Source organism: Pungitius pungitius, chromosome 12 (assembly GCF_949316345.1).
Source record: "Pungitius pungitius chromosome 12, fPunPun2.1, whole genome shotgun sequence".
NCBI classification, from domain to species: Eukaryota; Metazoa; Chordata; class Actinopteri; order Perciformes; family Gasterosteidae; genus Pungitius; species Pungitius pungitius.
Window position 1 is genome coordinate 3,315,151 of NC_084911.1, and position 21,592 is coordinate 3,336,742.

At 43.7% G+C, this 21,592-nt stretch overlaps 5 protein-coding genes across 7 annotated transcripts; all 5 read right to left on the reverse strand.

The window, feature by feature from the left end:
* Positions 1 to 31: 31 nt before the first annotated feature.
* nme3 (NME/NM23 nucleoside diphosphate kinase 3) lies at positions 32 to 3,233 on the reverse strand. The gene is made up of 5 exons (XM_037476545.2): positions 3,086 to 3,233; positions 2,262 to 2,392; positions 2,040 to 2,141; positions 1,693 to 1,805; positions 32 to 855 (listed from the first exon to the last, which is right to left on the reverse strand). The coding sequence occupies exons 1-5, from the start codon at positions 3,129 to 3,131 to the stop codon at positions 738 to 740; spliced, it is 510 nt and encodes a 169-aa protein (XP_037332442.1). The 5' UTR covers positions 3,132 to 3,233; the 3' UTR covers positions 32 to 737.
* An 825-nt stretch (positions 3,234 to 4,058) lies between these two features.
* mrps34 (mitochondrial ribosomal protein S34) lies at positions 4,059 to 5,638 on the reverse strand. Of its 2 annotated transcripts, none has more exons than XM_037476543.2 (4): positions 5,481 to 5,638; positions 4,860 to 5,235; positions 4,668 to 4,710; positions 4,059 to 4,573 (listed from the first exon to the last, which is right to left on the reverse strand). In XM_037476543.2, the coding sequence occupies exons 2-4, from the start codon at positions 5,175 to 5,177 to the stop codon at positions 4,275 to 4,277; spliced, it is 660 nt and encodes a 219-aa protein (XP_037332440.2). In that variant the 5' UTR covers positions 5,178 to 5,235; positions 5,481 to 5,638; the 3' UTR covers positions 4,059 to 4,274. The 2 variants fall into 2 exon arrangements, with proteins under 2 accessions (XP_037332440.2, XP_037332441.2); XM_037476544.2 differs by lacking the exon at positions 5,481 to 5,638 and adding an exon at positions 5,423 to 5,447.
* A 149-nt stretch (positions 5,639 to 5,787) lies between these two features.
* Positions 5,788 to 11,035, reverse strand: spsb3a (splA/ryanodine receptor domain and SOCS box containing 3a). Of its 2 annotated transcripts, none has more exons than XM_037476538.2 (7): positions 10,717 to 11,035; positions 9,893 to 10,064; positions 9,361 to 9,541; positions 8,964 to 9,151; positions 8,769 to 8,871; positions 8,548 to 8,673; positions 5,788 to 8,330 (listed from the first exon to the last, which is right to left on the reverse strand). In XM_037476538.2, exons 2-7 carry the CDS (start codon positions 9,983 to 9,985, stop codon positions 7,948 to 7,950), a joined length of 1,074 nt encoding a protein of 357 aa, XP_037332435.2. In that variant the 5' UTR covers positions 9,986 to 10,064; positions 10,717 to 11,035; the 3' UTR covers positions 5,788 to 7,947. The 2 variants fall into 2 exon arrangements, with proteins under 2 accessions (XP_037332435.2, XP_037332436.2); XM_037476539.2 differs by lacking the exon at positions 10,717 to 11,035 and adding an exon at positions 10,245 to 10,592.
* Positions 11,036 to 11,397: 362 nt separating this feature from the next.
* Positions 11,398 to 15,985, reverse strand: atp6v0ca (ATPase H+ transporting V0 subunit ca). Its single transcript, XM_037476546.2, has 3 exons — positions 15,726 to 15,985; positions 13,250 to 13,433; positions 11,398 to 12,577 (listed from the first exon to the last, which is right to left on the reverse strand). Exons 1-3 carry the CDS (start codon positions 15,799 to 15,801, stop codon positions 12,373 to 12,375), a joined length of 465 nt encoding a protein of 154 aa, XP_037332443.1. The 5' UTR covers positions 15,802 to 15,985; the 3' UTR covers positions 11,398 to 12,372.
* A 1,408-nt stretch (positions 15,986 to 17,393) lies between these two features.
* On the reverse strand, positions 17,394 to 21,438 carry ypel3 (yippee-like 3). The gene is made up of 5 exons (XM_037476547.2): positions 21,101 to 21,438; positions 19,843 to 19,961; positions 19,591 to 19,634; positions 18,823 to 18,931; positions 17,394 to 18,514 (listed from the first exon to the last, which is right to left on the reverse strand). The coding sequence occupies exons 2-5, from the start codon at positions 19,957 to 19,959 to the stop codon at positions 18,425 to 18,427; spliced, it is 360 nt and encodes a 119-aa protein (XP_037332444.1). The 5' UTR covers positions 19,960 to 19,961; positions 21,101 to 21,438; the 3' UTR covers positions 17,394 to 18,424.
* Between the last annotated feature and the right edge of the window lie 154 nt (positions 21,439 to 21,592).

Consider the following 21,592-nt stretch of genomic DNA (forward strand, 5'->3'; position numbering starts at 1 on the left):
TTTGATGTGTGAATTACTTGAATTTCCTGACTCAACATCAAGGGTTTCAGATTTATTGTTTTTGACAAGTCATTCAGCATCATGGGATTTCAGAAAAGCACAATTTTATACGACAAAATACATCAGTCAATTTCATTCAGGGCAGTTTGTCCTTCAATTTGGAAAAATGAGCCGAAACATTTACATTCAAGTATTCTCACGTGAGCTGATCGTTTTTTTTTTACCACCTTACACAATTCTAATTTAAAAGCACAGTACACTGAAACATGTGTGCAGAAAGGCAATAAAGGTGTCGGCTGATTGCTGTTAATTGTTGTCTTTGGAAGATCTGATAAGGAGAAACATCTTCATTTGGATGACTTTTCACAACAAGACACAGAAAAAGCGCTGCTGTGGAAATTTAAACACTTTGCACATGTTCATGGATAAAGATTTCTGTAGAAGTGAACCTTCATGGTTCCACGATTAAACCTCAAACATGGGGAACAACTATAACTATAAACCCAAGGACTATACAAAGAATAGAATAAAAGCTGTAACAGAAGCACACTGTCACGCTGTGGAGTTATTGCTCACTTGGTTTGGACACATCTCACCTCGGAGAGGTGGTTCAGAGAGATGCATGATGGGAAGCGCTCGCGTCTCTTCTCCCCTGTGTGTGTGTGTGTCTGAGGTGCGGTGAGATCCCTGCCCGTGGTCTGGCCACAGGTCGGAGGTCACGCGGGTCCTGCGGAGCCTCAGCTGTAGATCCAGTGGCTGCTGCTGTCCTCCCAGCAGTGGAGCTCGCTCTGTTTGAACCACAGAGAGACCTCCCTCCGCGCGCTCGGCACCGAGTCGCTGCCGTGGATCACGTTCCTGCCACGAGGAACACAATAACAGCGTTTGTTTGACCTTTAAATCAAGTTTTTACTATTAGTAATATTCTGTTATGAGCTACTAGGCTCAATTCACGGCACCGACACGCTGCACTAGGTTTTTTTTGGGGATTTTTACTATAACTATTATTATATAGAATCCTTTTATTCTATAGTATTATAACTAGATTTTTTCATGATTGTTTCCAACATACTTTTCTTTTAAAATAGTATTCATAAACTTTTTTGGCATAACCATACGATTACTTTTTAATAACGATTTGAAATTCTATCATTTTTAGGAAAGATTCAACATACAATACTGTGGTTATTTTAGGATGTATTTTAGCAAAACTATACTATGGTAGTTTTAAGAACTTTTTCAATATATGACTTATTAATAACTTATTTAAATGTTTTAACATACCCTTTTTTGGCAGCATATACCGCGCCTTTCTATTTATTTTACAAGACTTTTAAGACAGACTGAATTTTAATGACATATTTTTCAGTGAAGAAATATGTCAGACAAGAACTGCTCAATCAATCAAAAACAGAATTCCTCACACAGATATAAAAGACATTTAATCAAACTGGTAGCGTAAACATATCTAACACATTTTCTTTTTTTCATAATTTTATAGTATACGACGATGTGTGTATTTCTTAACACGCTCTCATTGCCCAGTGGGACACTTAAAAATGATGCACCCACACTACATTTAATTGGTCACAACTCTTTTTCCTACCGTGACAAGTAAAAATACCTCCAGTAAATAAGGCCTCACATGTTCCTTTCAGGGGAGGGAGAACCGAAGCGTCGCGTGATCGATCGTACCTGCCCACTTCCACGCAGAAATCCCCCCGGATGGTTCCAGGCAGCGAGGCGGCGGGGTCCGTCTCTCCCAGCATCTTACGCGCGGTCTTGACTACGTCAGAACCCTCCCACACCTGAACAGAGACACGCACATGACTGCTGCATGCAGAAAGGGGGGGGGGGGGGCTGATGGGACAAGATCTCATCTTTTCATCCCGAGGACCATTTAACGGCAGCTTGATGACCTGCTTTTCACTGTGCAACATTACTTATTATGCAGGTTATTAGCAAACGCGAACCCCCTGGGTGAGTTTTTGAACGCCTCTGATATCTCGTGGACACGTGGACGGCGTGCAGGAGAATCTCACCATTGCCACCATCGGTCCAGAGCTCATGTAGCTCATCAGATCCCGGAAGAAAGGCTTGCTCCTCAGGTCCCAGTAGTGTTCCCTCAGTAGATCCTCAGATGCCTGAGGACACACAATAAATTCATTGTTAACCATGTTTATTTATTTGGATCATGAATCTAGCATCCAACTAGTTTGGAAATAGTGTCTCAGGAGAAGATAAAAGTCCTTCATCCCAATTACCTGCACCAGCTTGAGGCCGACCAGTTTGAACCCTTTCTTCTCAAAGCGCCGCAGGATTTCTCCCACCAGTTTCCGCTGCACGCCATCCGGCTTCACGGCGACAAAGGTGCGCTCATTCACACCGGAGCAGCCTAGGATCAAAAATAACACAATAACATATTTTATTTAACATTGAAATCCATGGTGTGTGTTACAGTAATAAATGCTTTACTTGCAGCATGCCACCCTGTGGATACACACCGACTCCCACATCAGCAGCACACGCACAAGATCAGCTTAAAAAAGACTGAGAGCATCTCCACAAGTGTGTCTTATTGTTGAAGTTCAAGGAGCGATTGTTAGATTAACAAATATCTAACATAACACACATAACACCGGTGTTACGGTTTAACAGGTGACCGTTGAACTGTAACTCTGGTTTAAGGGTTCAACAGGCGATCCTTTTAAACTGTAACTGCGGTGTTATGGTTTAACAGGAGACCCTTTTAAACTGTAACTCAGATGCTACGGCGTAACAAGCGACCATGTTAAACCGTGACTCCGGTGTTACGGTTTAAACGGGTCGCCTGTTGAACCGTAACTCCGGGTTAAACGGGCGATCCTTTTAATTCGTAACTCCGGTGTAAGGGTTAAACAAGCGACCACGTTAAACCGTAACTCAGGTGTTACAGTTTAACAGGCCACCCTGATAAAACGTACCACCGGCGAGGTGACGTTAGCATCTCCGGCTCACGACGAGTGGAAACTGTGAGCGTGTCCGGAGTGGAAGTCAAAGTAAACAAATGGCGAATCACGCGCCAAATATCGAAGGACTTTGCACGAACCTGACTGGAAGACGTATGAAAATATGGACAGAAGCAGGCAGATCATTGTGACGGCGCTGGACGGAAGGAGCGACACGCTGCGAGGAGGAAAAGATGAAGATTTACGTACGTACGCACGCGCGTTTTGGAATGCTTCCCAGTGCGCGTGCACGTGGCGTCGTAGCGTTCATTCATACATTCATAAAACAAACATGTATGATTATTTTTGTTAAATAGATTCAATGGTAATGTTAATTAATCTCAAATCGTGGTCCTCCTCACAAAAGAGACAGATTCAAATGCAATTTCGTTTTAATGTCTGATGACATCAAAGGTTATTTTTCAGATTTCTTGTGATAGTCCTCTGTGACATATGTAGCGTTTACATTATTTGGACACATGAATCTGACAATTTAGTAGTTTGTTTTGAATAAATGTTTGCATATTTATATGTGAAATGAATTTTCAGTCCGCACTGTGATCATGTTTATTGTATTCAAAGCCGTTCCAAATCCCACCTTCGGTCATTCTGGCAGATTAATTTCCTGCTCCGTTTGGACTTGGGAATTAAATCACTATTAATACATCAATTTCATTCTAGAAATTTGTAATATTTCCTGCAAAAAATATAATTTAATTTTTTTAAACCTACAGATTGAGGGCCCTGCCTGATGTATCGGAGCACCCAAAGTTTCCCAGTTATTACAATTTGAAAGTTAAAGATATTAAATAGGAAACGTGTGACTATAATAATTAAAATATCATCAAAACGGAATCAGAGGGTCTAATAAGGCAAAATACAATCATGTTAAACTTTTGCGTGCCAGGTCTACTATTCTATACATGTTATAAAATGGTGTTTAAGTTATATAGGAGTTCCGTAGCAATGTTTAGTGTACACTCTCAGAGCAAAGAGTCTGTGATTGCCCTAGTGAAGTACTACTACTCTATAATGCAAGTAAATCAAACAAAAAACCATGATGGCAGCGTGATTTCATCTTAATATTTAATATTTACCACAATGCATAGACACATCACACTCGTAGAGGCCTACTCCAGATGAAAACGTGCAGAGAAGTCATTTGAGTCCAGGACTTATCGGGACATTGAGGTGACGGATTCCAATGCACTTGCACAGAAGACGTTGACACCTCTGTCAACATTGATTTGGTCAAAAATGTCCAAGATTTCATCAACAGCAACATAGTAATCACACCGCCGTCCCCTCCGTCCTCTGCGCCTCTTGCTCCTGACTGCGGAAATAGTCTTTGCTGAGCAGGACATCCCGCTTTAAAGGCAAGACGGGCTCCTCTGCCAATACGCTGCCTGCTGCCTTCTTGTGCTTAGCCAGCAGCATGGCGCGCAGCAGGGGAGGGTAGGGGACGTAGCGCACAGGCGGCTCAGGGCCCGGCACAAAGTCCTTCAACTGCTGCTCCATGTGTTTGGGAACCAGGCGCCAGTCGTGGTACATTGCCTTGGCCACCTCCTTGACCTCGCTCTCCTGTTTACCTGCCCAGCACAAAAGTACCAGTCAGTGAAGGCTGCTGAAACCCTATAATGACATACCATGGGTAAACATGCAATAAACAGGGGACGCTCTTACCTTTGAGGGTGAGGATCCCCCATGCTTTGCCATGATCCAGGTTCTAGAAAACACAGGAATGAGGTGTAATTGGGTTGCGTGCATTTCCTAACAGACATCCTAAAAAACACAAAACTGCATTTTCACGCACGTGCATAAAAACATGCAGATCGAAAACTCAGTGGTGGTGCGTGGACGTGGCCCCGCTCTCACCTCAGCGGTGTAGTCCACCTTGACCTTGGTGATCTGCCAGTAGCTGGGCTCCGCGTGCTCCTCCAGCCAGGACTTGCGGGTCAAGAGGCGGCCCACTCCGAACAGCCTCATACCGGCCAGCAGGGAGAAGAGGCGACTCTCCCTGCGGACGTCCTGCCAGGCCAGCACGGGCAGCATCTTCCCCGTGTGGGGCCGCCTCATCGTCCCGTAGTCCAGCGCGTATTTCTGAGACTCACGCAGCCGGGACTTGAGTTCTCGGTACGCCCGGATCTTCCGAGCCATTTCCGCTATGAGACGAAGTTGCTTCTTCTTCGCCATGACTGACGCGCGGCTGCTAACGTTTCTCCTCGCGGATCAACACCGGTCAAGGTTTAGCCTGCAGGAGAATAACGCAGGTTATTTACGGCTCTTTGGTTACAGGAGGAACTCAATGATGTCAAGCGGTCAACGTGGAGAAAATACAGACGTGACAGTCCTGATGGAACGTTTACGAGGCTAACCCGAGACTGCTAGCTAGCGCTAGAGGTTATAATAAAAACATAAAAACAACTGGGTGTTTTTACCGAACAGTTTCCGATTTATCGATATTGTTCAAGCCCAGAAATCACATGCTGGAAGTACCTGAATGTCCCTGACGCGAACCGCTCCACCTGACCTCCGCAAGCGACGCACACAGCTTCCGCTCACTCGGTGCAGCGGCAAAACGGTCCGTGTAAACGGTGACTGCGCCTTTGGTTCCGCGGTGGAACAATCAAGTAGGAAACTTTTGACTTCGGGCACATTCTACTCTTAATGACAATTCATTAATATTACTCACTTTAACGACGTTTTGCTTTTGCTCAGTTCAGACCTTTGGATCCACTCCAGTGGTATCCGGCAAGTATTACTTGATATTTTAAATTAAATGAAAAGATGAAAAAGCAAACAATGAAGACTGAAGAGCATTTTATTTGAAGTTAAAAAATGGAATCTTGCCGGGGTTTTTTTGCTAAATGATAACACACCCATATATTTTCAGCTGTAAATCATGCTGATAAGTTATACAGAAAAAGGCAAGTAAAGGCCATCACATACAGTATTATTAATATGACACGGTATGGAAGAAACACTTAGAATTTTCCTATTTACAGTAAAACAGTAAGAAAAGTGCTTGGATGCATCAATGTGAAGAAAGATCCTGGGAAAGAAGACAAAAATACATCTGCTAACTTAGACTAATTTACATTACTAGATCTATAGAGATGATCTGATAAAACATTACATAACTGGACAGGTTTATGTGTGTCACGTCACACTACTCATGACTGATGACCGCGGTCCTCTGGTACCTTCACCACTGTTGTTGTCGCATCTTAAAATACACATTGCTTCTGAAAACCATTATCAAATACAATGTTTGTATTGCATAGTACAATGAATGTTTGTGCCTGTCTACTTGAACCAAGACCCTTGAGGAGTGACTCAGGCAGCAGTGGGAAGACCGCACATCTCCAGCACCTGGGCACGTTACTCTCCAAATAAGAGTCATTGTTATTCTCCAGGAGCGGCGGGAGAAGCTTCTACTGAAACTCACTTTCTGCTGACAACTTTTCATCATTGGAATCTAATTTGTATGAAACAAGGAACTTTTTAAAGCCAGCTATTAGTCCAACAAGGCGAGTGTTTGACACTGAAATGATTAAAGTACCATTAGGCACAGGAAGTGATAGGTAAAGGCCTTGGGGAAGCAAAACAACACACTTGCATGAACAGATCAGTTAAAAAAATAATAATTTTAAAAATCAAAAAGAACCTAACTTTTTAAAAAGCTCTATACAGTAAAATATAACAATGATTTAAAGTAACTTTACATGTGCATCAGTTTTCTCCGAGTGGCATACTAGTTTCATAGTCAGATTTAAAAGAGCTTCATTTTAGAACAAGGATTTCCGAGCAATATCTTTTGAAAAAAGCAAAACCATAGTTTCTACAAACAAGTGACATAGGATTTCAAAACCTGGTGACGAATGGATGGTGCCAGAAGTGTCAAGATTTTTTTTCTCTCAAATTTCTTACAAAATAAGAACCCAAAGGTTATTTATTACTTTTGGAGATGACGAAATAGTTTTGTTTTAGGAGCACTAACAGGTGCAAAATACATTCAGGTTAAAACCATCTATTTTTTGTGAGTCCTAAACATTTTTATTTAAAAAGAGTTTGTCTTAGAGCTGTAACATTTCCATAAGGAATGAAGAATACTCTTTGATCTATGGCGTGTCTCTCTTCCTATTCGCTTCACTTATTGGAAAGTCTCTCACTTTGGCAACTCACCAGAAAATTGCAGATGCAAGTAAAACATGTAACATATAACTAGGACAATGCATCAATAGCATTGAGGTGAGACCAACACACATTATGTGCATACAGGTTGAAAAATATTTAAACGGATGCACCAATGTTTTGAGTCCCAATACAGATATTGATACCTCGAAGTTGATACAGAGAACCGTTACCGGTGTTTAATTAATACGATGTATGCCTCGGTGTGTTGAAGTAAATGGAAACATTGCTCTGCTAACTTTTTGAAACAAATAAACATAAATGTTATATATTAATAAAATAATATATCCTAAGCCAGCTACAGGGTGCAGAAATCAAATCAATTTCGGCCCAATTGCAGTATCAGTACATCCCTAAAATATACATTCTCTCCTTTTTGCAAATGTATCAGGATGAAGATCAAAATTTGGCCAAACCTGACTTCAGTGTTACGCTGCACAGTCCGTTCCTGCAGAACTCCACTAATCGCTCTACACGAATGGCAACAAATTACGGTCACTAACATTATTAACACCGCACATGTGTGACTCATTACTGAAGCTGGTTTGGATACGGAAAGTATGACGAGTTATCTGAATGGCATCGGAGATCACAGTAAAGCATGTAGGCAGAAATACTGCCTGCCACAATTTCCCACTTACGCACCACTCTGATCCTGCTATTATCTTTATCGGAAACACTAGATCAGACGCCAGAGGACATCCAGTGATCTGCCAGTGTTTAAGAGAGGGGGGGGGGGGCGTGGGGAGGGGGGGCTCCAGCTGGGCACTCACGTCCAGCGGCATCTCTTCCTCCGACACGCTTCGAGGTCAGTTGTGCAACCCTCCGAGTCGCTCTCAGAGGAGGACGGTCTAGCCGAGGGGGGCGCGGGCGAGCGGGAGGGCCCCTCGGCGGCTTCCTCTCTGCTGCCACTGTTGAGACTGAGCACCCAGCCCAGCTTGTTGTGGAGCAACTGGCGAAGGCCTGGTGGCAGCGGCAGCACGTCCAGCGTGTCCATACAGTCGGGCATCAGCTGGCGAATGCGAGCGCAGCAGAGGTACAGCAGGGAGGTGCTGGCGGAGCAGGATCGGATCACCTTCATGCTGCTCTTCGCCGCTGTGGAGCACGCCATCGGGTAGAACTTCTTATTCTGCAGCTCCGCGGAAGCAACCCCTGTCAAGGGAATGGCGACTTTGGGTTACAATTCCAGCGCGTAAAGTTAGCCAAGAATACCCACTCAACCATGTCCGTGTCCACAGGTATGTTTCGTTTATACGGGAGTACCAGAGAGCAGTGACAATTTGGTTGTCAAGTACAGTACATGTATGAGTATTTATTCAATATAACTGAAAGAAAAACACTATTAAATAATGAGTTTGTTGCTACTGACCTATACACTTGCGATTTTTGAAGAAAGTGAGTGTGCCGTGCCACGTGTCCAGGTGGATCCCGATGATGGAGCCCTGTCCGAACCGCGAGGAGAAGTTCATTTTGTCTCCTTTGTGATGCAGTAAGCCTGACAAAGTGAAAGAGAAACCAGCCATGTCACACACGTACAGTACTCATGGCGAGAAGCTACTGCTACAGCGCAGCATGTCGCGTTAATCTCACCAGTGTAGGAAAGACCCCAGCTGTCTGCATCTTTTCCCAACAGGCTGCAGAACGAGTGTCTGTATTTGTCTAGATTGACATCAAAAGTACCGATGCCGACCATCTGCACCGATCAAAAGAACAGTTAAGGGACAAATCTTCAGGGAGCGTACATGCTGCCATCGGGTGTTAGGAGATAAGGTGCAGCAGGTTCACCATGTCGGTTCCATACACTGGGGACGTCATCTTGATCTCCCAGAAGTGCTGCCCTTCAGCCAGCTCTCTGGAGCCACGGATCGCTGCCGTGCCACAGCTGTAATCCGAGTGGAAGCTCACTTTTCGGTCCTCGCAGCTCAGCAACGTCGCCGTCGATCCACCGTTGCCGTCCCAAACCCAGTCGAACTCTGAAACATCGCGACGCGCTCAGTCCTCCAGGGGTCACATTTCATTTCCAGACAACATATATGTGAGCAGAGCGTAGCACGCAATACATTTTTTTATTTTTTTATTAAAAGAACCCGATTGGTGCGAATGGCGTGTCACTCACGTGGCATCACCAAATGGACCTTTAAATAACAAACGGGACCCTTGATCGGCAGAAGCTGTCCCGTACCTTGGTCGTCTTCGCCACAGTGGCAGTCTTTGACTTGGTGGAAACCTCGCAGGCGAGGGTTGTAGCTGTTCTCCGCCTGAGCGTCGCAGCCACAGTAGGACTCTCCGGTGACGGGCACTGCACTGGGGACCGGGGGGACCACCACTGCTGAAAAGTCTGCCTCGGAGTCCGAATCGCTGAACTGGGGAGCGACGGCGCAGAGAGAGAGAGACGGAAACTAACTCAAGGGAACGTTGCGTCGTTGTGTGACGCGGCGTTTGTCTTGACGTCGGGCGGCTGCAGCGCCCAAAGTTGGAGACAGCGGTGGACTAGTGAAGGAAAATGGTTCTGATACAAAGCATGCAAACAACTTAAACCTAATCTGTTTACAAAGGCAAATTGCAAATTGGTGGCTTTAACTTGGGGGGGGGGGGGGGGGGGGGGGTGGAGGTGGATCTCCTGCCCCGGGTGAGACAAGTGTTGAGACAAGTGTTGAGACAAGAGTCTGTTGAGAGCTTTAGGTGCAAAGGAACAGGAGCCCATGTATGCTTACCTCGGAGCGGCCATGGCTCCATTCGTCAGCATCCCTTCGCATCCCGCCCCAGACATACCTCCATGCGCGGCTGTTCCTGCTGCGCCTGGACATGGCAGCAACGGGAGAAAAGAGACTGCCGGATCAGCTGAGGTTCAGTCCAGATGCTGGAGGAAGAGCATCAGTCCAGAAGCTGCGAAACAAATTGACCAACGTTAAATATGATCATCTTTGAGTATTGCACGTCATTGATGTTACTCTTTTTTTATTGCTATTCTGACGTCTTCTCCCAACACTAACATTTGCTAACATTACAGCTACGTGCCGTGTTATCATAGCAAAGTAAACCGTTTAATGGGTGAAACATAATCACCAATATCACCCACAACTTCTTGACTCGCCGCTTGAAGCCGGCCGGTTGCAGTCCTGTGCTTGACCGCGGCGAAGCGTCACCATCAGCAAAGTTGTGATGGTCTTCTGACGTGAGATCTCGTTCTTCTTCTCACTGGCTCCATTTAGCCACCTAGCCTAGCTAGCTACGGCTAGCCCCACAGAGCTCAACCCGTCGAACCGCGGAGGCGTTGACATGTCAGCGGGGTGTAACACGCTCACGCGCAGCTCGGTGTATGTCCGCGCAGGTTGTTGTGCGCGTGGGGACGTGTAGCTTTCGGTGCACCGGCGGATGTCGGCTCTGCAACACGGGTTGTCACCCACGTAATCGGGGGGGGGGGGGGGGGGGAATGGCGATGCGGATCTAGACCTAGCGTAAACTAGCCTGTTAGCTTCCCCCGGTGCTATCTGCGCGAGAGAAGAAGAAGAAGAAGAAAAAAAAGCGTTAACGTTACCTGCCGTGTGCACGAGCGGCCGGGCTCCGTTTTTCTATGACCCACTTTACATCAGCGTGACCGTAAACAATAACAGTCCGTCTGCGTGTCTGCGTGCATGTTGAAGCCAGAGGGACGAGTGGTGCTGCTCGGAGGAGGAGACGTTTAGATGGTATTCAACGACACAGCATGATCCGAAAATACTCAAACAAGTTGCGATTTTTTTCTTTTTAAATCAGTAAAACTATGTTCCAAAATGAATGAGAAGCCTGCCCAAGTGTTAACATAGATAACGTGAAGTAAGACTTGTCAATACTCAACGCCCCTTCAAAACATTACGTGTATGCTGGATATCAAGGAAATCATGTCACTGTCTACAAAGTTCTTTGTATATGAAATCAAATGTTTTTAATTTCAGTTTAGCAACATTAACAGAAGATCAGACGAGCAATCCTATTGTCTGAAGCATAGAAATGGATTATTTTAATTATCAATATAAGAAGCCATTCATTTCCACTTAAGCATGAAAGGATTGAAATGTTTCGTGAACATCACTTTTAATTTAGTCAGCTATTAAATTAACTCCTACCCAATTTCCATTTTTGACAAATTGCTCACAGATGCACGAGAATCTAAAAAGACTAAACACTTTACATGAAGTCATTAAATTATTACCCCCCCAAAAAAGGCTTGACGATGATGTTCTGGAGGAGGTTGAGTTTTATTTGGAAATCTGACAGGCATGACTGAACAGTGAGCTCTCACCTTAAACAAAAATAAAAATAAAAAATAAAGACAGTTGCACTACAGGTAAACGATACTAGTGTTGAGAATGTCATATTAAACAAAGACCTGCACACACATTATGCACTCGGATCATTCAGACACACACACACACACACACAAACACTGTCAACTCCATGTCAACATCTGGACATCCTCCATTAATAAATCACTACATCCAGAGGAATTCCAAGCACTGAGAACAATTACCCACAGTGCAATGAATCTAACTATACACAGATAATTTATATATTTTATGTTTATAGGGTGTTCAATGAACAGTATTCCATTTAGACAGTTTCATAAAGTCAAAATCTTCATAACTTTTCATAAATAGTGAACAAAAAAAATAAACGTATCGACAGCTCCCCACCAGATTCAGAAATGGTCCCCGAAAAAGAACGTGTAAAAATAAAACACTAGTGTGTACGATTCTTCAGCAGTCATCAACCGGAAAACCGACGATAAAAATCCCCAACAGAAAACATGAACCCGAGGAGGGGAACGGGCAGAGGGATAAACGTTGATACTCACTCACAGCACAGACTGGTTACTACATTTACAAGGGTGCAGGGACTCTGGTTCACTGTACAGGTTAAGATCGAAACAACAAATCAAGCAGACCGTCCACACATCATCCCACAACAACCGCTACACATCTTCATGCCCCCGTTCGGTTCGCACAAGACCTGACACAACCGGATGGCTTTAAACGATATGGACATATCACGTCTACTGAGGACACAGTAGTCAAGGAGACCGCTGAGGTGATTCCGTTGCTATCCCATCCTGTCAGACCCGCGGGGTGTAATGGAAGTAGGTGAAAATCTCCTATTTGTTGTTCCTGCTGCTGCTTCGATGTGGAATGAATGAGATGGTGTTTGATGCGGACATTTATTTTGTAGATAAGATGAGAGCCACGATGAGGCCGTAAAGCCCCAGCACCTCGGCGAAGATGAGGATCAGGATCATGCCCACGAAAAGCCGGGGCTGCTGGGCGGTGCCTCGCACGCCGGCGTCGCCCACGATGCCTATGGCGAACCCGGCCGCCAGGCCGCTCAGGCCCACGCTCAGACCGGCACCGAGGTGCAGGAAGCTCCTGTTGGAAAGAAACAAATGGTCACACCGTCTGACACAGATAATACAACAAATGCAACATACCAAAAGAATTTTCGGGCTGATATTCAGCTTCATCAGAATCCTCCAAACACTGAAGTTATAACCAAAGATGTGAGCCATGACCAGATAATGGCAGTATATAAAAAATGCAGAGCCATGAGGTTACAGAAACTGGGTCACATATAGGTAAGACTTCAGAGACAAACCAGACGATGGAAGACTGACACTGCGCTTCATGGGTCAGTTTTTGCATCACTTCTGACCAGTTAGCACCTCACTAAATCTACTTAGAGCCAGAAATAGTGAGGGTCCTGGGTCAGAGGATGTCGCAAGTGAACAGATTGTAAAGCCCTCTCAAGCAAATTTGTAATGTTTTGGCCATACTTTTTTCCAAATAGAAAACAGTGACAAAAATGAATTCCTTTAATTAGGAAATTAAACATTTAGAAAAACATGTAAAAGAATAAAAGCCCTAGTGGTTAAAAATACCTTTAGAACTATTGGACTAAAATCTATTTTGTGTTACTTAAAGTCTTTGCACTTTAAATCAAAAGCATCCAAACTACTTAGAGGATGCTGCCAGAAATAATGTTTCTCAACCTAAATAAGGAGAAGCAATATATATAAAAAAAAAAAATGAAGTTCAGCTTACTTGTAAAGCGTCACTCTCTCAGAGATGTTGTTTGCTATCAGCACAGCCACCACCAGCCCGTAGATGGCAATGATACCAGCCATGACCACGGGGATGATGGACTTCATGATGAGCTCTGGCCGCATCACGGACATGGCAGCGATGCCTGTGCCGCTCTTCGCCGTCCCATACGCTGCTCCGAACGCTGCGTCAAAGAGGAGATACTTCCTGTTAATTCAGGTGTTTATTCCTACCGTGGAAAACATTTAATGAGAAAAAATAAACTCAAACCAGACAAGATATGGATTTTCCTAGGTGAGAATATTGAACCCAGACAAATTGATTTCAGACTCAACGTGCAGGTGAAAGACAAAATGAAATTATGGATTGAGTTTTTTCTGACCAGCCACCTATGAATGAGGAACCAGAAAGGTACTGGCAAATCACAATAGTGCCCCTAATATTAAGATTTTGCTCTCAAACCTTTTATGAAACATGTTTAAAAATGGATTAATAGTTGTACTCTATCCTTCCAATGCATGAAAACTTGCACACGGCAATACTTGACTACTTAAGGTTTCCCTCTATACTCTGTGTGACATTCCATCTCATGGATATTGGCTTGTCACACATTTGTAATCAATCTGCACGGAGCGCATGTTCTGTATATCTGATCAATCTAAAACAATACCGTAGCCCTGCCTTTTTTATCTCTGGATTTTATGTTTTTGTTGTTATTTTTTTATATGTTTCCGTCATCTTGCCATCTGATTTCTGCAAACGTGGAAAATATTTTGTACTGAAAAACTTTGTATGAGCCCCTTGGCTTGCTGCCTCCCATTTGATTTACTTCTAGTGTGTTTTAACCGTGCAAACAAATAAAGACAACACAACGTCAGTCTTGATCACTTTCTTGCATTTACCCTTCATTCACATGCGTGTGGTTTGCATGTAAGAGGTTCCTCTACTACAATTACTCAACATGGTAACCCTTCACCACAGATAGTTGACCAGCACCACAAGCAGAACAATGACAAATAAAGACAATGACCAGTCTGTGTTGTTCATTGCCACCGAGTGGATGTCCCACTCTGAAGGCCAATTGCTGTTTATCGTAACCTGGTTTCTATGACAACCCAAAAAATGAGATGTTACCTGCTTATCATAAAAGACTAGCAGAAGCAATTAAATGAAATCCCTCCACCACTTTTCACTTGCAGTGGGTGTCTTAACACTTGCATGGGCTATGTGCCGATTTACTCACTACACGCAAGTATCGTGTGAATAAGCAACCCATAATTAGTTTTAACATCTTTGTACCAAGCAACTCTTTTCTCTGTACTATTAAGGGACGGAACGGTCATACATAAGATTCAATAATGGTTTTGCCATCCCATAATTGATAAGGATGGACATCACATGTTCAGGTCATCAGGTCACACAGACTTGAGATTGAGCTGCTGTGAGTATTCCTTTGAGAATTCCTGGACTATTGAGAATAGATTTAGAGATTTTTTATAGTTGAAGTTTTATATTCATGATTCACAGGTGTAAAGCCCAATTAACACTGGTGTCTAGGTGTCTCTGTGGGTGATGGATATTGCTTAAAACAGAGCGTTCAGGCTTTACTGTAAGTATAAATGATTTCAATTTAAAAAGAAAAAAAAATATTTTGATTGAAGCACAGGCATGACATGACTATTTTACAAAAAATAGTGTGACCTGATTTCATAATAACATCAATCATTTCAGCATGATAGAGGCAGGTGTCTGTAGGAATTGACGTCATCTGACTGATTCCCCCCACCACCGGAAAAAAAATATTTTAGAAGCCACGATGTCTACTGCGTTATTTCCTCGCTCACAGCCCGTGTGCACCCCGCCTCGAGTGGATGCTGAACATGAATGAATGAATGGATGGATATTCCCCCAATTCCCCTCACTCGTGTTTGGGCCTAGATGCTGGCCCTCCTGTAATACTACACATTACACGGATGAGCAGTAGGACTGGCATTAATCCCCACAATAATCGTACGCATCGTATTGTTCAGGGGTTTGGGGGGGGGCGGTCTAGACCTCCGCGTGCCTCAATACGAGTATATTATTACAGATTAAAGAAGGCCTGATCGACGCAGCTGCCACCTCAAAGAGAGTCTGCGTCATCGAGAAAGGTAGCATCACCGCTCGATATGATATAACCAGGCTAATAGAGGAGGTAGCTAGCTACAGCCTTAGCTTCTCGAGGAGCTAACGTCGATTGGTCAGAAGCAGCTCGGTGGAAACCATCCTCGCCAGGTATGTGCGTGCGTGCGTGCGTGCGCGCGCGAGCCGTGACGGACTCCGCTAACACCCAACACCGTTTCTCTTTAACACAAACCCCTATGCCGTCATGGCTTTGGAAACAATAAACGGGCATCCGACCGAGCTCGTCCGCGGTTAGCGTTGCGAACGTGACGTTAAAGGTCGAGAAGTCAGATGAAGGAGCTGGTGTAGTTACCGCTGAAGACCATGGCCGCAGAGGCTCCCATCACAGCGAAGAAAGGCGAGTACTCGGGGGTCTCCTCGGAAGACATTCTCGCACTTCTCTCGGGGCGACGCAACTACAAGTCAGACTATCTTCTTCTTTCGTTTAGGTTTCTTCCTTTCCCACCGCCAGCCGCGTACAGGTTAATTGCACTGAGAGAGGGCGACAACGTAGCTGACAGCAAAGAGCACCGGTGTGGAAGAGGAAAATGGCGATACGGAAAAAGTCACATGACCAACCACCTCGGAACGATCCATTTGAGTGGACACGGGGGTGCTCGAGACAAACAGCGTGAAAATGGCAAACCCTTATTGTTTAATGCACCCTAAAATATACTGTCCAAATTATTCCAATTTGATTGTATTTTTTTGTTATTATTTTTTCACCCGCGCATCGATTTTAGTACTACAGTATATTGTTTGAGTAGTTTTTACTGTGTACAGGCTATACTATGGTATCTTCTGCTGCAAGTGTACTGACTGCAGTTGAAACGCTAGTTTACCACATGCTGGCATATTATTAGTATATGTTTCAAGTAGTTAAAGCAACCACATATACTGTGTTTAATCTTTAATTAAAACATGGAATAACAAAGTAATATATGGAGGCCTAGTATCACAGTGGCCATAATATCCATCATATAGCCACTCTCCCATACAGCTGCATTGTAGACCTATTTTTTCACCATGGAATACCCTAGCTAGGAGAGGTCAATTTGAATCAACCATTCTCTCAGTCAAAAAAGGTACTACCGTCTGCAATAAGTGACCTCAGGGACACATTCTAGATCTGCATGTCAAGGTCACACTTTAGAATCTAATATCAGCTGTAAAAACATGCCTCTTCCTAATTCACTGTAGAACATTTATATAGGTCTTTTGTACAAGTTCTGTAAAATTAATTTTGAACTATCCAACTTTCTACCTTTACCTTTCTTGATCTCATAGCATCCCTTGGTGTTTTTTTTATCTAGATCATTTTATATCCTAAGACCATTTTTTTGACAATCTTTGAATCAGCTTTCAATAAAAAATAATGTGTGGTTTGATTTTCATATTAATAATGGTAACAAAGTGCTTTCCAGATAATACATATTATACAACATCTGGTGTAAGCGCAGTCAAGGCTAAATGTTGTTAAATATTACACATTACTCATGGTTTTATCTAGCTTTTGATTGGAATTATATGTATTTTAAAGAAAAGGAGGAAAAAATGAGTGTTTAAGGCTTTAGACTGGCAGAGCAATGTATAGTATGTACATATGGGGGTATAATCAACTTGACTTATCTACCATTATCCTTAAAAGTATCCACATCGCCATCTGTTGGCAGATGTACTGACTGTCTTCCTGTTGGATTTCATTCTTCCTGTAAACGAGAGCTTGAACAACATTTTTTCATAATAAATTACAAAAGAAAATCATGACCTTCAGGACAGTTTGTTCCAACACCACTGAGGCACAAACAGTTATTTAATTTAAAATGATGCCAAAGGAAAGATGATCAGTTCTCAGGGCTTTAAGATCAGACTTTGTCTTTGTTTATTATCTATAATTAAAGTATGTGTGTGAGAACCAGATGCAAAATGAGATAATATATAACACATCACAAGGAGAAAAAAAAAAAAAAGCAACCGCAGGTTACAGACACACTGTATTTTAATGAAAGATTAGGTTAAAATAATACACATTGAATGGAAGAAGCAGACATAAAAAATAATCACCATAAATATGCTACATAATCCTCACCACACTTTGCTCTAACACGGTTGAGTGAATGGATCGGTAGGGGCAGCTCTGAGTTAGGCTACACACAAACACATGTAGGATCATTCTTATCAGCATTAAGTAAAAGTGGAGATGTCCCTCTAGATGTGAACCCTGCTTCGCTACACCATCCAGCTAAAAGACATTTCAACACACTAACATTTACACTAAAATACAGATTTAAGAATTCCTGCAGGAGACTTTTGTGGGCTTTAAGATCACTAATTCAGCATCCCGATTGCCTTTAGCCAAATCTAAACAACGGTTTCAGATCTTACCATAAAAAATATGAATGTCACCGATAAAATCAAATAAAAGAAACTCCTACTGCTTTAAAGCATTCCCACAAAACGTCATCACTCAAAAGTGATCCAAGGGTCAAACAGGCCTGTACACTTTACTTAGTTTGGGCCAGATGTCTAAAGGTGTTCACCTTAAACTCGAGGAAAACCCCAAATACCTGCATCTGATTTGTACGGTCAGATTATTTGACTAGCAGTGGCCTCGTCCCCACACAGCAGGACGGTTAAGCGCTCATCACTCAAACACACGCTTTAAAATCCGACACGCGCTCCTGCCTGTGTGACTATGTCTCCCAGCCTTTCACACACACGCGCACACACACACACACACACAAACCCTGCACTCATTCGGTCCATGTCCCAGCACAGCTAGCAATCTGGATAGCAAGACCAGCAAATGTGTTGTTGAGGTCGCTGGGAAAACATGAATAGCAGAAAAAGATAAGGCATCACATGCTATTCTTTGCGAAAGCCGCACGAAGTGGAAGTGTGACACAGCGATGGCTCGTACGCGGGATGAGGAAGCTACACTGGAACCCTTTTTATGTCGAGGGGGATGCAACCTTTGAAAAAAAGTCATGATGAAAGACGAAGATTTCCCTCTCAGTCCCAGCCGTTGTCCTTTATCATGTGGGACAGCTCGATGATGAACTTCCCCTCCTTGTACTTCTGACTCAGCTCAAAGGCTTGTTCCTGCAGAGGAGAATAAGGGTATAAGAAAATATTTTATTATTTCAGTTCCATCATGTGCACAGACCACCCTGTACTACTCTCATTAAGAGTAGATGATATACAAATAGTGCCCATTAATAACAATCAAAATCATTAAATGTGTAGAGGGAGAAAAGTGGGTTCAAATGTTACATAGTAGCTCTACCCATGTAAATAACTTGATACGACGCAGCTGATGTGCGCTTCCTCACCAATGTGATCAGACAATCCAGGTGTCAGAAATAACATTGATCTGAGTTTGGTGATCTACTTTGTAAAAGTAAACTTACATATTTCCAGCCCAGCGTGGTGTGACAGTTTTCGCAGTAAATGTCGGCCACTGCGTGAAGGCCGGTGAGCAGCAGCCGCTCCTCCGCAGGGCCACAGCCGACGTTCACCCTGCAACCGAAACCAGCGCCTTCAGACAGAAACTCCTCTCCGCGTCTCGGTAATTAAACTACTGCCATCGCCGCGCAAACCAGGCGACGGCCTACTGTCCTATATTGCTGCTTCTTTTTTTTCTTTTTTTTTTAAAGGGACTCAAAAGATGAAAGTTCATTAAACAGTCGCGGGGGAAGAAGGGTTTCAGTTTAGATCCGTGAAAACAGATGATCAGCATCGATTGGATTTAAACCTTAAACGTACGATTAAGTGCTTAATTTACTTAAGGGGCTTTCATTTTAGGGTTAGAGTGCGTTTCTGACCCCTCAAGTAGTGTGAGGGAATTGGACTTTAAGGTTCACTCAGTTCAAAGAGAAAATCTAATTATCTGTTGGTAATGTGGTCTGTGCCAAACATGCCTGATTCTGGGAATTTGTCTTCATGGATAACTAATCGAACCCTAATCTAATCTGAAAAGATTTGAAAAAGTAGTAAATTAAATGAAACCATGAAAGAAAGTGTTTTATTAAAAACAAGAAAGTCCCTATCTACCCTCATACAGCAGTTATTGAGGTAAAAATACAGTTGGAAAAATAAATAAATAAATAAACAGCCGTAGCTGTTTTTCTACAATCATTGTGCCAACATGTGGTAACATTTAAAAACAAAATACTTACACAGAGTTGAAGAGGTAGGCTCGGCCTTGACTTCCTTGGAAAGACTAAAAGGGAAATGAGCAACAAAATAAGGAGAAAAATGACTTATGTGTCTACTTTATATATTGCAACACAATATGAATACTGTGGAACGCTCTTTCTTATTAGGGCAGTCCAGTTTTTCCAGTTTATCTACTCTCTAAACTTGGGTCATTGGGCGGCGCTATGCTGCACCTGAATTATTCTCGACAACAAAAGGGGTGGCATGCCGACCTTGGAGATGAGATCATCGTGGTTTGCCAGATGGGCGCGACAGTGTACACAACTGTAGCGCCGGTGGCAGGAGTCCAGGTAGGCCTGGAACGTCTTGGCCTTCGTCTGCTTCACCATGTCTAAAAGGGAGGGAAGAAGGAAGCAAGATGGCTGTTAGGATCTAAGATCAGCTGGTAAGCCATGCAGGCAAATTCAGGAGAGAGGAAGTGAAACAAACGGCTGATAACAAAGTGATAAAAGCTTCCAACCTTTAGTAAACAAAACTGTGAACCTGGAACGGATCACATTACTTCTTGTATTTTGGTCAAGTTTTACCAATCATTTACTGGCTGCTGCTTTACACACTTGATTATATGAAGTGATGGGATTATTAGAAAAAGACACATTCTGCTGGCTCTCGTGCTTTATTGACCAAAAGCAAAACAAACGTTTTAGGAATCATGGTTCTCAAAAATGCCTTATGACATACAAGTATTTAAACTGAAATGATAAGATGTGATTTACAACCACATCGCCTTTTTTAGGATCTGATAATCAAGTTGGACTACGTGTCATAACATTATGAGTCCCTGATTATTTTTTTTTGGAAATCATGTTATCTAATCTCATATCTGCAGGCAAGAGGTAAACTGCATTAGACCGTTTTAATTGGCATCAGCTTTATTGGCTAAGTATGTTTACATAATCAAATCCTTTTCGTCCTAGTTGCTCAAAATATACTTATGCACACTTCAAAAGAACAATTTAGGAGGAATACACGCGTAGAAATACTGCTGAAAACGTAACAATTCGGTCAAATAGAACAATTATGTAAGTAGGATGAACAACATGTGCCGTAACGTTAATCGTGCGTCGGGTCTCCTCATGATCACAGAGACGGACATAACGGAAGACAAAGCATGCACCTTTCAAAACGGACACGCGGCAGTGGACGCGGTAACAAAACACAGGTCGAGGACCTCGCTTCCTGCTCAAGAACAGTTTGCACAAACAACCCGCGGCTCATTAAATGCAATCCGATGACGTGACCCGAATTCAAGCCCCTTTGCAAACGTGTCAGCGCCCCGCGTTCGGCGCTAACGGCCCCGTCTGTGGGGCGAGCGGGCCCGTGGAGTCCGTCCGCCGCACGGAGAGCGAAACACGGCCAGCAGTTCGGGGGCGAGCTAGCTCTGTGGCTAGCTGGCTAGCTAACGTAGCGACCTCATGCAGCAGCTCGGGTGCGCAATGCAGGAAAATCCCAGGGGCTCCTTCGACTCACCTGAAGAAAAATAAAAGCTCCTCGCCGGCTACGCAGTGGACCAATATGACTGACAGGTGAAAAGCATCTAGTTAAAAAGCAGGTAGTGCGCGGATTGGCAGGTGGGTCTCTCGGTTCCAGCTGACGACTCGGGACAAAGACAACAAGCGCGGCACGCACGGGGACCCGTTTACCCGCGTCGCTTCTTCGAATCGGAAACGCCGACTTCCAGCTTCCTGCGCGGGTTTTGGGGTTTTTAAAAATCGGGAGCCGGAATCCGTTAAAAGGTGTCAGGCCGACGGGAGGGAATCGCTGCGGCCCCGACCGGAGAAAAATGCGGTTTTGTTTATGAAAACTCGCCGAGGAGGAAGTCTGAAGAGAGCAAAACAATCCCCGCCGACCAATGGGAGGCGGCGGGTGACGTGTAGAATGTGGGTCAGCCAATCAGATTCGCCTTCACGTGAGCCCTTTATGGCTATCTGTGTGATTGTTGTTAACGCTATTAGTGGGTTA